Genomic DNA, 15,835 nt, shown 5'->3' on the forward strand with positions numbered 1-15,835 from the left:
CAAACATGACAACATTGCCAAAACGGCGATATATCATATCTTTGTTGCTATTGGACCTATTTTGAAGGGGATTGGATTTCGTCTATTACAGTTCATCATCGTGCCGGCTACATCCTTTAACTATGCCCGAACACCATCTAGCACCTGTCATCGTAAAAAGATACTCATTCAGCCTATCGCTTCTCTCTCTCTCTCTCTCTCTCTCTCTCTCGAAACAATGTATGAATATATATCATATATAAACATATATATGAATATATATCATATATAAACATATACCATTCTTACTGTATGACCAAACCAACAACCATCCTCTATATAATCTTCTCTGATTGAGTACTACTATACACGGATCTCCAATGAACGTACAGAACTCATCGAAAAAAAGTCTCTCTCTCTCTCTCTCGAAACACCAGTACTTGTTCAACCATTAAGTGATGTTCATAGAAACACAGTTTCCGTTTATACCGTTCTAAGACTGAAGTATGCCTGATCGAATGAGAGCCGTAATTATTGCTCATGGAGGTAAATATCTTTTTCCATAAAAAATGCTTAAATTAAAAAAAAAAATGTTTTTTTGCAAATTTTCAAATTTTTTGAATTGTTTATTGTTTTTTCTGTGTAACATTCTTGAGTTATAATAAAATTGACTGTTAAATTTTGTTTATTATTAAATACTCAATTGGGAACATCTTAAACTTTTTTAAACGCTAGTTTCTAGAAAAAAAGCTGATTGTCCGGTTAATTTTGCACCCCAGTGTAATTCAGATTTCTTTCCTAGGTGGCGCTAAGAGTTATTCTACCGGACAAACAGCGTGACTTGTCGTCCTAGCCTTTTATGTAAATAGATTTGTTAATAGTTTTCATTTTACATGCGTTTCTTCTCTCTGTGTTCAAAATTGTGTACTCAGTGCATTTCTTCTATATGTTTTCCATCATTTTGAGGAAACGCGTGTTTTTATGAATTTATAAATTTTTTATAGAGTAAATTAAATTAAAAGTATGTGACTCTACCGAAAGCTTTTTCTGCATTCACAATACACTGATAGGATTGTGTTTTTTACGAGTCGATTTTTTTCTATCAAGATTACAAAGATGTGGAATCTTCGATTGTTGTTTTTATCTCCACACCAAAAACCTAGTTCCGACCACAACCTAATATCCAGGCCAAATTCCTCAATTTCGCTCTATAATTTCGTTGAAAAATAATTCGTCGACGACACAGAGTGACCTCAAAAGAAAACGCCGACCTGAATAATTCATTCGTCTTAATAATTTAACCGAGTTAATAATATGATCTGAACTGTAACATCAATGATACTAGATGTCGATAGAGCACCGATGAGAACTTCCAAATCGAATCAATATCGGCCGTATTGTTTAATTCAGACGAGTACGTGGCTACCGGTTTCCCATTGATAGGTCTACAAGGTGAACCCCAATACTTTGCTTCACGTAATTCGTACATACACAAAATAATAAAAATATTTCAAAATAAAATGCCTTTAGAGATAAACAGAATACAGGATTTGTATCACAGCTTAAAAACTAAGTAATAACATTCGTTTCTTCGTGAATTGTTTCTTTCCCTTCAACTTCGTTATTATTCTTCTCCTTTCCATCATTGTCTTTGAAGTCTTCTATTATTATCAGAATGTCATTTCCGGGTACATTTTCGCAAGCATCTTCTAGTCATCTAGTCGCTCGTAGAACTCTAAGTTGTCTTCATTACTTGCATCTTTTGTTGGAGTATAAACGTTTATTATTGACATATTGGCTTGTGTGTTCCTAATTTTAATATTTAGTTGGGCTACTTGTACTCAACTCTTTAGTTGAGACAATTAGGGTGTTTTTCGATCTCGGTGGTATCTCGAAAAATTCTTGGTTTCATAAATTGAATCAGGATTAGGTTCAATTAGGTTGTTTGGAATCTTGCAATCTTGTAGTCTATTTGAATTAAGACGTTTTCTTGAATACAATTCGATATTTTTGTATCTGTTTTTTGATTACCTTTAAATGTGTTTTGTTTCAGAGCCACGATGGCATCGTCGGAGGCGGCATACCGCCCCAGAGGCCTTCCCGTCAGCATCGGTCCCCCACCTCCAGCCTGAACCGATCCGCTGGCCCGAACGTCACCACCGCTGTCACGACAACGGGTGATCTAGACGATTCCTTGAACCAAGTGTACCTTTTGGACGACAGCGGTGGGGGCGCCCTAATGCAAGAATACGATCCCTCGGACTATCCCTCCTCCTTTATGTCGAACGGCAGTAACGAACTGAAACAGGAGGACGACACCGACAGTTTGGATCCCAAGACGAACGCCATTTTGGAGCAATTGGGGACGAAGATTATTCGGGTGAAGGATCTTATCAGGACTGAACAGAAACTTAGGGATGGTAAGTGCCAGTATCAAATTTTCGTTGTTTCTTGGGTAATCTTCGAGCTACAACTATCTGATGAGTCCCGATAAGACGAAACATCTTATAATGTGTAATTATCTTCCAGATAACGTGAACGAATACCTGAAGCTGGCAGCTAACGCAGATAAGCAACAAGTCCAAAGAATTAAGGCTGTGTTCGAAAAGAAGAATCAAAAAAGTGCACAAGTTATTTCGCAATTACAAAAAAAGTTAGATATTTATCAAAAACGCGTTCACGAATTGGAAACGCATGGTCCTGCTCAAGGTCATAGACCGCCACGGGAAGTTCTGCGAGATATGGGACAAGGACTCAAGTAAGTACAATCATAATACGATCAAAAAATATATTGCAAGTTTAAAAATACCGGAACCGATTCAGGCGATAGGACGAAAAAAGATTGTTAGAGGTGGATTGATGTCGCGGCGTTCTTTTTGGTGATCCGATTCTACGTAGTGACTCACTATTCATTGTAGTCGATTCTTTTTTTGTTTAGTTTGGTTTTTATTGTTCACGTGCTAAGATAGATCGTGAATCATCTTTTATTTAAAATTTTTTATTCTTCCTCTTTATTAGAAATTCTGCTTGTTCATTGCCGGATTAATACCTATATGGAATATACCGATACTTCTGCCGATTGGTGACTTATCTCTTGCTATTTTGGCGATACGGGTCTTCTCCATTCTGCTTGTGTGGATATTCCATTCTTTTTTTCTATTTTGTGTCCATTCATTTGTATACTGTACGTTACATTTTCTTCTGATGTCTTCACTTCTCTTTCGATCTCTCAACATATTTCCTGTAATTCGTCTCAGTACTCTCATCTCTGCAGTTTCCAGTAGCCTTTGCGCTGTGGCTGTGTCGGGTCTTGTTTCTGAGGCATATGTCATTATTGGTCTTACACTTGTGGTGTCTGTTTTGCCATATAGTGTTATTAAGGCATCCTGCCAGGCTATTTGCTTTTTGTACTTGATCTCCCAGCTTTCCCAGCTCTCAGCTTTCTTCGACTCCATCATTTTCTTTCTGTGATATATATTTAAAATTTATGTTCTACAATTGACTCATCTGATGAATGACTCCTACACTAAGTTAAAAAATGTATGTATTTTTCCGTATAGAAATGTTGGTGGAAATATCCGTGACGGTATCAGCTACGTGGGTGGATCTGTGATGTCTAAACCGAGGGAATTTGCTCACTTGATAAAGAACAAATTCGGCAGTGCTGACAACATAAGCCAGATGTCGAGTAAGTCATTTTTATTTCTATAGTACTATGCATTTTTCATGTCAAATGTTATAAAAACGGAATTTTCTTGTCACAACTTTGAAATCTATAAAATTTAACTAAACTAACTTTTGAGATTACACTGTCAGTTTTTGCGCCTACTTCTCATTCAAAACCAAAAAAAAATCAAACTCAGAAGTCGTATTTGTCAAATTTTTGAAGCCTTTGCCGCCACTTGCATTGAGGATAGAATGTTTATTTATTTTTTTTTATTTGTTATCGATAAAATAATAGTAATAATAATTTTATTATGACAAAATAGTGACAAAGAACAGATACTAAACAGGTGGGCGAATCATTTTGAAGAACTGCTTAACGACAGTCGTGAAGAAAACCAAATAGAAATACTTTTTAGAATTAACTATTTGATACAGGGCAGCGACAACCGCTGACACGTATTTCGACCTCCTTAGGTCTCGTCAGAACGGTATAGTCACTGCTCTGAACCAAAACAAAAATCTCTCCCGTCCTAGACAATAGTTATTAAAATAACTATACGGACGTAAAAAGAGAAATCAAACGATTTCTACCTAGCGAAACCCAATTCAAATTTTTACCACTGTGTTTCCTAAAATTTGCGAAACAAACAGCTGGATAAATTACCAGCTGGATATATTATCAAAACAAAAATCTAATACCGTCATTATGTTTTATTACTTACTTCGTTTGGAGTACCAGAAACTGAATTCACTACGAATTTTGACCAGGATGAACGGCATGTGGAATGCAATTTTAGATTCCCTTGCCGAGTAATTTATCCAGCTGTTTGTTTCTCAAATTTTAGGAAACACAGTGGTAAAAATTTGAATTCGGTTTCGCTAGGTAGAAATCGTTTGATTTCTCTTTTTGTCATGGAGAAGAGTTGTCAGAGACAGGGGCGAATGGAAGATTGTTCTGAATAAAGCTTTGGCTCATAACGAGCTGTAATGCCACTGATGATGAATATTAATTTTAACAATGGTGTATGATTTTTTGACCTAACAACGCTGACTTTTTTCCTCAATACAAATGGCGGACTCGGCTGTAATTAATATGTACCTTTTAGATAAGAGTTGTTTATGTATTGCTTTAATATCTCTGTTCAAAACTTAATAATTCACTTTGTTTTGTCAAATCAATGTTCTATTCTTGAATTCATTTATTTATTTATAAATATTTGACGTTTTTAGGTCAGTTGTCAAGTCAAGTTGTCAGTTGTCACTTGTGTGAGCTCCGTACGCATAAATATCGCTGTGCAATTGCGTAGGAACACAAACCAAATCAATAACGTTCAGTTTTTATAACATTTGAACCATTTTATAAATAATTTGCCTCTTTCCTCACTGCAAACACTTTTAAATAAAAGTAGTTTTTGTTTAATTTTGATGTATATATTTTTCGTTAGTATGTTGGATACAGTAATTTAAGTGTGGGGATATTGATGGTGTTTGCATGAACATACGATTTTTTTTTTCATAAAAAAAGTCTCCTAGTATAGAAATCTTTTATACCCGATACGATAATACTGGCACATGCGTGGTGTTAGTGCAGTCTTGAAAATTGAGGCCGCAGCCAGCGATAAGAAAGCTATGATTTCAAAAAATAAGCCTTGCTCTTTGTTTATATTCGCGGGATACCTTCTCATCTCAACCGCTTCGGGAATTTTTCGTTTTAAGAAAGTGAAAGTTTTGAGTTTTCTCATACAATTTTTGTCAGAAGTGAGAAATTTTGTCAGAATTTATACCTCCGAGGACTCAAATAGAAAAATAATGGCAACAATATGATGCCGCAAGTTTTTCAATGGTACCGACTCGTTGCAAGTAAGTTTGTTTTTGTATGAAAGACAATTGGAGACTTTTTTTATGAACGAATCTCGTACAAAAAATAATAAAATATTGAAAGTTGTCACACAAGAATGACGATATTAAATTTAAAGAATTAGTTATTATTTTTGGACGCTTGTTTGTCATTTTTTGTGACAACTTTGAATAAAATGTATACAATATTTCTCCTCTGCCTGTAGGGCTATTAATTTGGCATGCTTCTAACCTTTAAACTATAAGGAACTGTTTAACAAAATGCACGACAGGCTATACTTTTGTTTTCTCCTTTTTTGTTTCGGTTTTTTACACACTTTGGCGTCCTTCACTGATTTTTGATGATGCTTTGACAATGAAGCATTAAAGCGGTCAACTATTTCCCGCCGGTATTGCGAATGTTATCGTGGTCGCTCCAGTAACAGTGACAAATCCAGACCAGGTCCATCCACAACAGCAGTCACACAGCAAAACATTGATGCGGTTCGTCAGCTAATTAAGGATGAGCTCCGTGTAACATACCGTAAGATAGAGGCATCTTTGTGCATTTCAAAGACATCGATCCAAAAGATCCTACATGAAAAACTGGGTGTTACGAGGTTGGTTTCCCGTTGGAACCCTCATTTGATCCTAGAAGAGCAAAAAGCAGTTCGCGTCAATTGCTGTCGAAAAACTTTGGAACGATTCAACAATGGAAGCTCAAAAAACGTTTATAGTATCGTTAGTATCGTTAGTGGCGATGAATCTTGGATTTACTCCTACAAACCGGAAAATAAACGTAAATCTGCTGTGTGGCTGTTTCACAATGAGGAAAAACCAACAAAAGTGTGCCAAAGAAATTTGGTCATGTGGCAACAATTGCTTTAGAAGATCGAAGAAAGGTCACTTCTGATTGGTATATAACCGTTTGTTTGCCAGAAGTTATCGCGATACTCCTATAAAGCAACACACAACGGCGAATCATCCTACATCAGGACAGTGCAAGTGCTCACACTGTCCAAAAGACAATAGAGTTTTTGGAGATTCAAAACAGCGTATTGTTAAATCATCCACTGTATAGCCCCCACCTAAGTCCCAACGACTTTTTCACGTTCACAATGGTCAAAAATTAAATGCATTGGCAGCGATTCCAGTCGCCAGAAGAAGCCATCGATGAATTTACAACAGCACTTTTTGCAGGTGTCAACTAAAAACTGGAATAACTGTTTTAGCCAGTGATTTGAAGCTGTTCAAAAGTGTATCGATGTTGGTGGGTCATATTTTGAAAAGCAATACTTTAAGTCTATTTGTTTATTGTGTTTATGGCTTTATGCAAAACTAAAAAAAAAACAACCCACGTGAACCTCTCCAGTAACTATTAGCATCGTGATCATTATTATTTATACCATTTGCACTCCATTCTATCTTTTTATTAATTCGGTTCTCTTCCTATTGTGTAACGATTATTTTGCCTACTACATTGGGATCATTATAGGGGGTTGAAAATTGGGGACAGAAATGACTGGGGTGGAGATAGGGCAAGCAAAACAAATCAAAACGTTGGCGAACGGCCACTCGGGGTTTATTTGAGAGCTGGGTCGTGGATAATTGAATGGCAAGGGGGTTTGATTGGGACAACTACAAAAATGAAACAAAGGGATACTTACATAAGTCTCCTGAACAAGCAAAACACAAGAAGGTTCTCAAAGCTATTTAAAATGGACGCCGCTTTGAAGAATCTTCCTGCTGGATGAAAGAAAAGGATGAATACTTTAAATTTCTGAGGTTGGAACTGGACTTCACTGGAGATTTACTGCCACGCAAAAAACTGCATCTCACACTGCGAATTAGCCTGGGATGACAACCAGGAGAGACAAACAAAACGAGGATAAAAGTTGGCACTGGACACAAACTTCGAAAATCTGCTTCTTTAAAAAACTGGAACCATGTGGGTATTTTTCAAATTTGTTGGAAACGCCGCAAATCTCTTAGATACAAATCTCTTAGGTTAGAGATGACATGAAACAAAAACACAGTGATTACTCGTTCAAAATTGACACATTACATTGAGTATAATTCACTTTTTTCAACAAAAATGCCGGCTTCTTCAGACTACACATCGACGTCTGCTGTCAGTGACCAATATTTTAAACCTTTAACTGTAACTACACATTTAACTGCTACTGTCACTTTATTTCCATGACGGAAACGAAAAACAAAAAATTACGAATTTGATGAGAAATTCGGACTCCAATAAAACCAAACACGCCTTTAACAGCGACCGGCCTTAGCGAGAGCGATGTACTTTTTTTGTTTATTTGAAACGCAATATTAAGCAAAAAACAATCAAAGAAAATACCAAAGAATATGCGCCTGTGATATACAGATTGAACGAATTTAAAACGGAACATACAATTTAATATATGTCTGTTTGAACTGCATTTGAAATAGTGGACCAATATAAAACTTGGACAAAAATAAATCCATACCCAGTGATAGACATTGTATAAAATATCGTTCAACTATCTGTCTCCTTTAAAGGAAAGAGGAGCTTGTCTAATAGTCGGAGAGATAGAGCCGAAATTTTGGAATGATCAGTAATATGACATTTCTCTATTGGAATATATTCATTGTAACTGGGTTAAGACTTTGCCTTACAGGCGGACGCCCCTCGTGGTACAGGGGGTGGCTATACAGGGATGAAGTTGTAATTTTTTTGGAAAAATTAACGATCGATAATATGGCTGAAAATTTGCCCAGAGTAAGATCTTGGTATAACTAGACGAAATCCCAAAGGGCGGACGCGAGAGTGGATACATAAGGGGTGGCGGACAGGGGTGAAATTGCAATTTTTTGGGGAAAAATTAACGATAAGTAATATGTCCGCCATTTTCATGGCTCATTATTTAGCCCCTAAAAACTCTTAATCCAAAAGAGCGGACAGCTGGGTTGGTACAGAGAGCCATAAAACGGGGTCAAATGTACCACTTGCCTGCGCATTTTAGGTCTCGGTAACAATTTTCAAACTGATTTTATTATGATATTTTTATACCGATTGATTTGAAAATTTGTATGCTCACTTCTGTTACTATTCTAAAAAGCGTCAAGTAGAGTTTTCCTCAAAATTTTCCAAAAAAATTTCCGTAAATGAAAATTTTCGTAATTTTTTGAGGTAAAATCTAATTTGTAGAATCCTTTCGATTTTCTGTCAGTTATACCATGATTTTTTTCCAAAAATTTTCAAACGATTTTTCCGATAAGAAAAAAAAAATTTAGAAAAACTTTAAAAATTTCGTCATTTTTCTCACTCTCATTGATGTCATCACATTCATCATCTTCGTCACTTTCACTTTCAATAATATCACATTCATTATCTGCTTCATTTTCAATCACTACTTCTAGAACTGATTCTGGCATCTGAGGTCCACTAAACCATTTGAATTTATATGTTTCATCTTCAAACTCCAAACCATGTTCTTCAACAATCAATTCTGTTGGTACTTTTTTATGAGCATTTGTCCAAATATTTGAAATATAATGGGCTCGCAGTAGATGTTGGTGTAATTCATCTTGACATGGTGGTAAGCTTGAAGCATCGAAATTTTTTAGTTGTTTTTTAAAAAGGCTCGTTTACATCATGCAACTTATACTGCCGGTTAAATAGTGAACATCTGACATCGTTTACTTTTATTTTTGGAATTGTTCTCGTCAGTCCTGTTCCATATAAGTGACATATGAAAGTTTCTAAGGTTTCAAAAACTTCATTACAATCGAAGTCAGTTTCACCAAGTTGGATAAAAGCATCTTGATACTTATTACATTTAGCGCATGCGTCTAGAATTACTGATCTAAATGGAACGCGCATCATTATTATTTTAATATTTTAAAATAATAATGATGCAAAATTAATGTCCAAACAGAATTTGTAAAATTATAATTAACTAATGAAAAAAAATTCAATCAATTTAAAAGTTAAAAAAAATATTGAAAATATCTACAAAGTAAATTTCAAAACTTAAAAAATTGATAATTCCACTATTAAATTGATTTTTATTAATAATTATTTGTAAAATGTTAAAGGAATTCTACAAATTGAATTTTACCTATTGATAAATAGAAATAATATATTTTGTATTTGATTATTAATGTAATAATAAATCAAATTTTTCTTATATCTGAACAACCATTATTTATGCAATATAAATTTAAAAACCTTTTTATTGTAATAAAAAATAAGTAAAATTACTATTTGTTATACTAAAAATATTTAATAGTTAACATTATAAAATTACTTTAATTTAATAAAATATCAAATATCAAACATTTATTCAATTAAAAATTAATTCGTAAAAAATTTATATTTAAGAAAAAAATGTGATTTGTAAAGTAAATATGACTTTAGTTTGAAAAAAAAAATATACAGAAAATCGAAAGGATTCTACAAATTAGATTTTACCTTTAAAAATTACGAAAATTTTCATTTACGGAAATTTTTTTGGAAAATTTTTTAGGAAAACTCTACTTGACGCTTCTCAGAATAGTAACAAAAGTGAGCATACAAATTTTCAAATCAATCGGTATAAAAATATAATAAAATCAGTTTGAAAATTGTTACCGAAACCTAAAATGCGCAGGCAAGTGGTACATTTGACATATTACTTATCGTTAATTTTTCCCCAAAAAATTGCAACTTCACCCCTGTCCTCCACCCTTTATGTATCCACTCTCGCGTCCGCCCTTTGGGATTTCGTCTAGTTATACCAAGATCTTACTCTGGGCAAATTTTCAGTCATATTATCGATCGTTAATTTTTCCGAAAAAAATGACAACTTCATCCCTGTATAGCCACCCCCTGTACCACGAGGGGCGTCCGCCTGTAAGGCAAAGTCTTAACCCAGTTACAATGAATATATTCCAATAGAGAAATGTCATATTACTGATCAGTTCAAAATTTCGGCTCTATCTCTTGGACTATAAGGAAGCGATAAGTGGTTTGACAGCATAATAACTGCTTGTGTAGTCTAGTTTTTTCAGTGATTCTAGGCAACCTATTTGGGTGGAGTTTTGACTTGTTCTTGAATGAATTCAGAATCCAGCAGCCCGCTGAAGTATTGGATTTTTATAATATAATTATTTGACAACCTTTTGTTGGCCAACCACCTAGAGCGGAGTTGAGCCGAAATACATTGATTTCGTATGTTCCGTTTTAAATTCGTTCAATCTGTATAAACAAACTTTAAAATGTGTCTATTATCAAATCGTCGACGCAAAAGGATTGAGTGGATTTCAATATATACCAAGGAATTTAAAAATGCTACAATTGAACATTTTATGTGCTCTTGTTAGCTTTTATTCAGGTTATGTTGATATTTGTGAGCTGATTCGCCCTTTTCGTACATATTTTTATCTATATAAAGATGTTAAATGTGTTCTATTATCCCTTTCACTATATTTCCAGTGTTATTTTTACTACAAAGGTATAGCCAGTCGCGAATACCTCTCCCTTCTTACCGGGTACTCGGATATACAACTCGTACGAAAGTATCTAGCTGTACATAAGCATTACTAAATTACTGCATGGCCCCGCTTGGCACTTACACATGCGCACACCACCCTAACGTATGCTCCCCCTTAATCCGTAGCGTGGTACGTAGGGCCAGGAGAAGGCGGCGGTGCCACCAAAGCCGGCGATTCCACCGGAGGTCGATCCGGAGGCGGTCCGACCGGTTCGGAAGGCAGCGGCGTACCGACCAACGGAGGTAGCGACCACGGCGACAAGATCCACCATCATCACCACCACCATCGCGGTTCGGCGACGTTGCCGGCCACTCTACACGCCACGACGTCGCAGAGCTCCATGGGAGGCGCGGCCGGGGCCCCGGGCGCTACCGCGCACGCCCACCATCAGCATTCAGGCGGGAAGTTCGTCAGCGATGACGGTAGCGAATGTAGTAGTGTTACGAGCGATAGTATAGGAAGGTAAGGGTTTTTTTATTACTTACTAATCTTTTCTCCAGTCTAGCCTCTTTTAAGATATATTTTTTCGTATATTGCTGTGCATGTTCCGAATATTTGGTATATTCCACTCCCTCAAAGTTATCGTTATAAATACTTCACATTAGGCTTTGTCCGGATCAATAAACTGAGCACTATTTAATAGTTTTTGACCGAATATATTGTTGGTACGAAAAAAAAAAAGTTGCTTTTAACCATTCTCTTATTTCTCTTTAAATTATGTTTTTATTTTTTTATTTTCAGTTAATGTTTTCATATTTACTTACGATACATGATAAAAGTATAAATGAACAGACACAAAGGTTAACTAATCATAAGATGAAAGAAACAATTAGAGTCACACATTGCGGTGTGCCATAGAGGGAAATGTGTCGTATGTCAGGTGTCATATATCACCTATCATGTGTGTCACCTGTCAATTATCATTCTTCTCATCTATTCACATATGAATTGAAATATCTATTCAATTAACATATTTTTATTTAAAAATTCCTCATAATTATATCTTTATATATCTATATTTGTAGCAGCTTTTTTTTAGCCGATTGTGATTGTTGTGGTCTTAATTTACACCGAGTACAATTTTTTCGAAAAAGTATAAAGACAAATTCCTTCTCGAAGTCATATTTTAAATATAGGCATAATTGCAATGGTTTTTGTCATGGACGTATAAACATAGATGGACCCAGCAATAAGATACCTTAAACACACACTGTTTTAAAGCTTCGATATTCCTGGACAAGAGGGGAGTAAAACGGGTATCGATAGACTGTGATACTTCCTCAATGAGCATAAGCGTGCTTGAATTTTTACTCGCGGGGATAATTATTCAGAAGTTAATAATTGGAAGTAGTAATAATGTATAAAACACGTTTTTATAGAAAAAATAAAATACAATTTTATTTGCTTTAAAATTAATACAATAAAATATAGTTGAGCTCAAGTTAATTTTTTAATAGGTATCAAATAATCCTACGATAAAAAAACAATTAAAAAATATACATTTGTCAACTTTAAGTACATACCTATATTTATTGATAATGTGTTAAAACATATTTTTTCAAATTGTGACAAATTTGTTTTAATACAATACGAATAGATTCCTCGTAGTAAGGGTTTCTGCTACAAAATTATTTATTGATCATTCCAAAGCTCTTGCTGGCATTTGACATAAAATTATTTGCAAATATACCTACTTATTAAAAAGTAGGCGTGAAAATGTATAAATTATTGGAAAGCTATTTACCGAACAGAAATATTAAAGTAAAAATGGTAAATAGACATAATAGAAGACGTTGGTATAGAAATAAATTTTTATTGATTGCGAAATAAAACAGTCTTAGTAAGAACGCTTCTTATGCGCACGGTGTTAGCATCTAAAGTAGTCCTCGTTTCATGATGAATTCCAATTTTAAAATATTTCTCAAGAACCAATTTTAAAAGTTGCATAGAGTGACCATCGATTGCATCTTCATCATACACATGGTCACCAAAATGCTCATAGATTGATTTTGGGACATTTTGTATGGTTTTATTAATCAAAATTTTCATAAGGTTTTTAACTAGTCTGTTGTAGATATTTATAGTTTTATTTAAAAAATCTGAAATATTTTTCAGCTTCCTTACAAGTTTAAATAACCAAAAAGGATGCTTTTGAAAGGTTTTTTTATACTGTTTTCTCTGTTGAAGTTTAGAGTAAGTTTCATCATTAATCAATATTATTTGGAAACCTACATAGAAAAATAAATGAGTTTTATTCATTTCACTAATTTATTGTTAATTCATGAGAAATATTAAATTAAAAAGATACTAAATAGATCTTTTTAATCAGATGATGTCTACTTACAATTTAAAAATGTCTTGTTCAATACATTAATTAATATGAATAAACCCAATGGTACGCCTATGAAAGACATATTTTAAAATGTAAACACACAGGCTTCCTCAGTTCCTCATCTTAAATAATGTAAACAAACAGTACTTACAAATTAAATGAGACATTGGGATGTAAATATTTCGTTTTTTTTGCAAATGCAAAACTGTAGCACCATTATTATAATTTGTTTATTTCACTATTTACAAATATCACTTAAAATACAGCCAAAATATCGAAAAACAACTTTTCCTCATTTTGGGTAAAAAGTAAACAAAACATGGACATGACATGGAACAGCATTTGAAGTTTGACGTAGAGCCATAAGACAGAGAAATGTAAACACCGTTGCCATTAATAAATAGGTTTCAGTGCTTCTACATATAAAATAATTGGTTGATATCTGTTATACGCTATTATTAAATGATATGCACACTATGTGCACATTTGATGTTTTAATTACAACTAAATATATTAATATAAGTAATAAATAATTATTTTGGTTTGATAGCACCTGTAGAGTATAAAATAAATATAGTAATATTTTCAGCGATACGTGAATAAGATATTTTAATAAAAAAAATGTGACAACATTTGAAGGTGCTGAGAATGTGACCTAGTCAAATAATTTTGGCTTCACCTTTTTATGTAAATAACTGAGTCCATCTGTGTTTATACGTCCATGGTTTTTGTGATATTTGTTTTTGTCTAAACGTAATCAGAATATTGAAACGATCTGTGCTTCGTTCCTCATGTTATACGACCTCCTTCCCATATCAGTTGGCTCAACGTTAGATTGATAAGAAAATTAAATTTTAGAGAACAAAAATAAAAGCGCAGCGTAAATTTTGGAATTTCCTAATTATGTATATACAAAAAAAAATGTGAAAGTTTACCACTGAGTTACATTCTCTTTATTTTTAATCGGTTATTTTACATTTTCGTACATTTCTATCTTACGTATCTTCTGACTATATTTCTTACACTATAGCGTGACATTGCAACATATTCGCGATTTCCGAATTGGATTTTTCAGAATTAAAAAATCTAATAATGATTGATCAAATTTTCTCATCGATAACTTTACCTCGGCCCATTGTACAATCCACAAACGGCAAAAAGCTTTACAATACTACAAAATACATTTGACATTAACTATCAATATCATTTTTTTGATGTCATTTTTCCATAGCTACCTCTGGATTTAACGTAAATATGAAAAAATCAACGTACGTTGACATAAGTGAATGCATAGACAGGGTTTATTGAATTTTTCATTGTTAAAAATAAATAGAAAACCACGAGGGTAATGTTTTTAATAAATATTAATAAAAATGCCTTATTAATTAATATGGGAACTTATAAAACCATACAGAGTATAATTTGTTTATGGTAATCGACTTAAACTGCAAATTCCATAGGTGGGCCAACTGATATGGGGAAGGGGCTCGTACTCATATACTTATTCTTACATTTTTTTTTCTAAGACGTTTTTGAGAGTGTTTTTTTGGGTTTTCAGGTACGCTAGAGAGGGTCATGACAAATATACTGATGTAAATAAGAAAATTAGATTAGTGCAAGAACAATTAGACAATTTTAGAGAAAGTTTTGATATTATTAAGTCGTTACAGCAAGAGATACACGACCTCAACTCCTCTCTACAGGTAAGCTCGTGAAAAAACTACTTAGCGTTGACTATATTAAGATAAAATTTGATTTACATAAAAAGCTTCGTTGACCAATGTTATCAAAACCTCAATATTAAGTACGTGATCTATCAAAAACATCTTTGGTAAGCATCTATATAACCAATTGAGTACTATTGTGTTAACTTCAATCGATTTATAACTGTTTTTAGTTACATTTGCTTTATTTCCTTCGATCAGTTTTTACTTTCTCCGAATATAATATTCGGACTGAAGTCAACTAGCTCATAAGCTAACGTGTAAAGGGGGGAAACTATCGAAAGTCCTAATGTAATGTAAATTTCCCACCTCTACTAGTTTCTTTTCGTTTTATTTCACAACGTATTATGTTTTCTATATTTGCGTTATTTTGCCTGTTCTTAAGGCACTCATCCCTGTATAATCAATAAATCGACATCCTTTTATATATAAGAGAAGTTTTTTATTAATTCAATTGGATTTAACTCGGTAATATATTTTTTTTGACGTTGTTAGGAGGAGAGGTTCAAAAGTGAAAGGCTAGAAGAGCAAATCAACGATCTGACGGAGCTCCATCAAAACGAAGTGGAGAACCTGAAGCAGGCGATGGCTGATATGGAGGAGAAAGTGCAATATCAAAGCGAGGAACGACTCAGAGATATACATGAGATGCTGGAGCATTGCCAAACCAAAGTAAGCATTAATATTATTTTTTCTTAAGATAAGTAGGTCGCTTTGTACATTGGTCCTTCGAGCCGATTATATATTTCTCAATATATATCCTTGAACCTTTAATCTTAGT

The 15,835-nt window shown here is 34.0% G+C and overlaps 1 protein-coding gene across 5 annotated transcripts in view; it reads left to right on the plus strand.

Annotated features, from left to right (window-relative positions):
- Dmtn (transmembrane and coiled-coil domain 2 protein Dmtn) overlaps positions 1-15,835 on the plus strand; it is an 87,603-nt gene that overhangs the window by 66,106 nt on the left and 5,662 nt on the right. For 4 of the 5 annotated variants that reach the window (XM_072542333.1, XM_072542331.1, XM_072542329.1 and 1 more), the window contains 6 exons: positions 2,033-2,399; positions 2,509-2,737; positions 3,540-3,667; positions 11,124-11,460; positions 14,889-15,033; positions 15,550-15,726. In XM_072542333.1, the coding sequence (XP_072398434.1) occupies positions 2,033-2,399; positions 2,509-2,737; positions 3,540-3,667; positions 11,124-11,460; positions 14,889-15,033; positions 15,550-15,726 (1,383 nt within the window). The remainder of the gene's footprint in view (positions 1-2,032; positions 2,400-2,508; positions 2,738-3,539; positions 3,668-11,123; positions 11,461-14,888; positions 15,034-15,549; positions 15,727-15,835) is intronic. The other variant, XM_072542332.1, reaches the window with a different exon arrangement.

This window comes from Diabrotica undecimpunctata, chromosome 8, assembly GCF_040954645.1.
Source record: "Diabrotica undecimpunctata isolate CICGRU chromosome 8, icDiaUnde3, whole genome shotgun sequence".
NCBI classification, from domain to species: domain Eukaryota; kingdom Metazoa; phylum Arthropoda; class Insecta; order Coleoptera; family Chrysomelidae; genus Diabrotica; species Diabrotica undecimpunctata.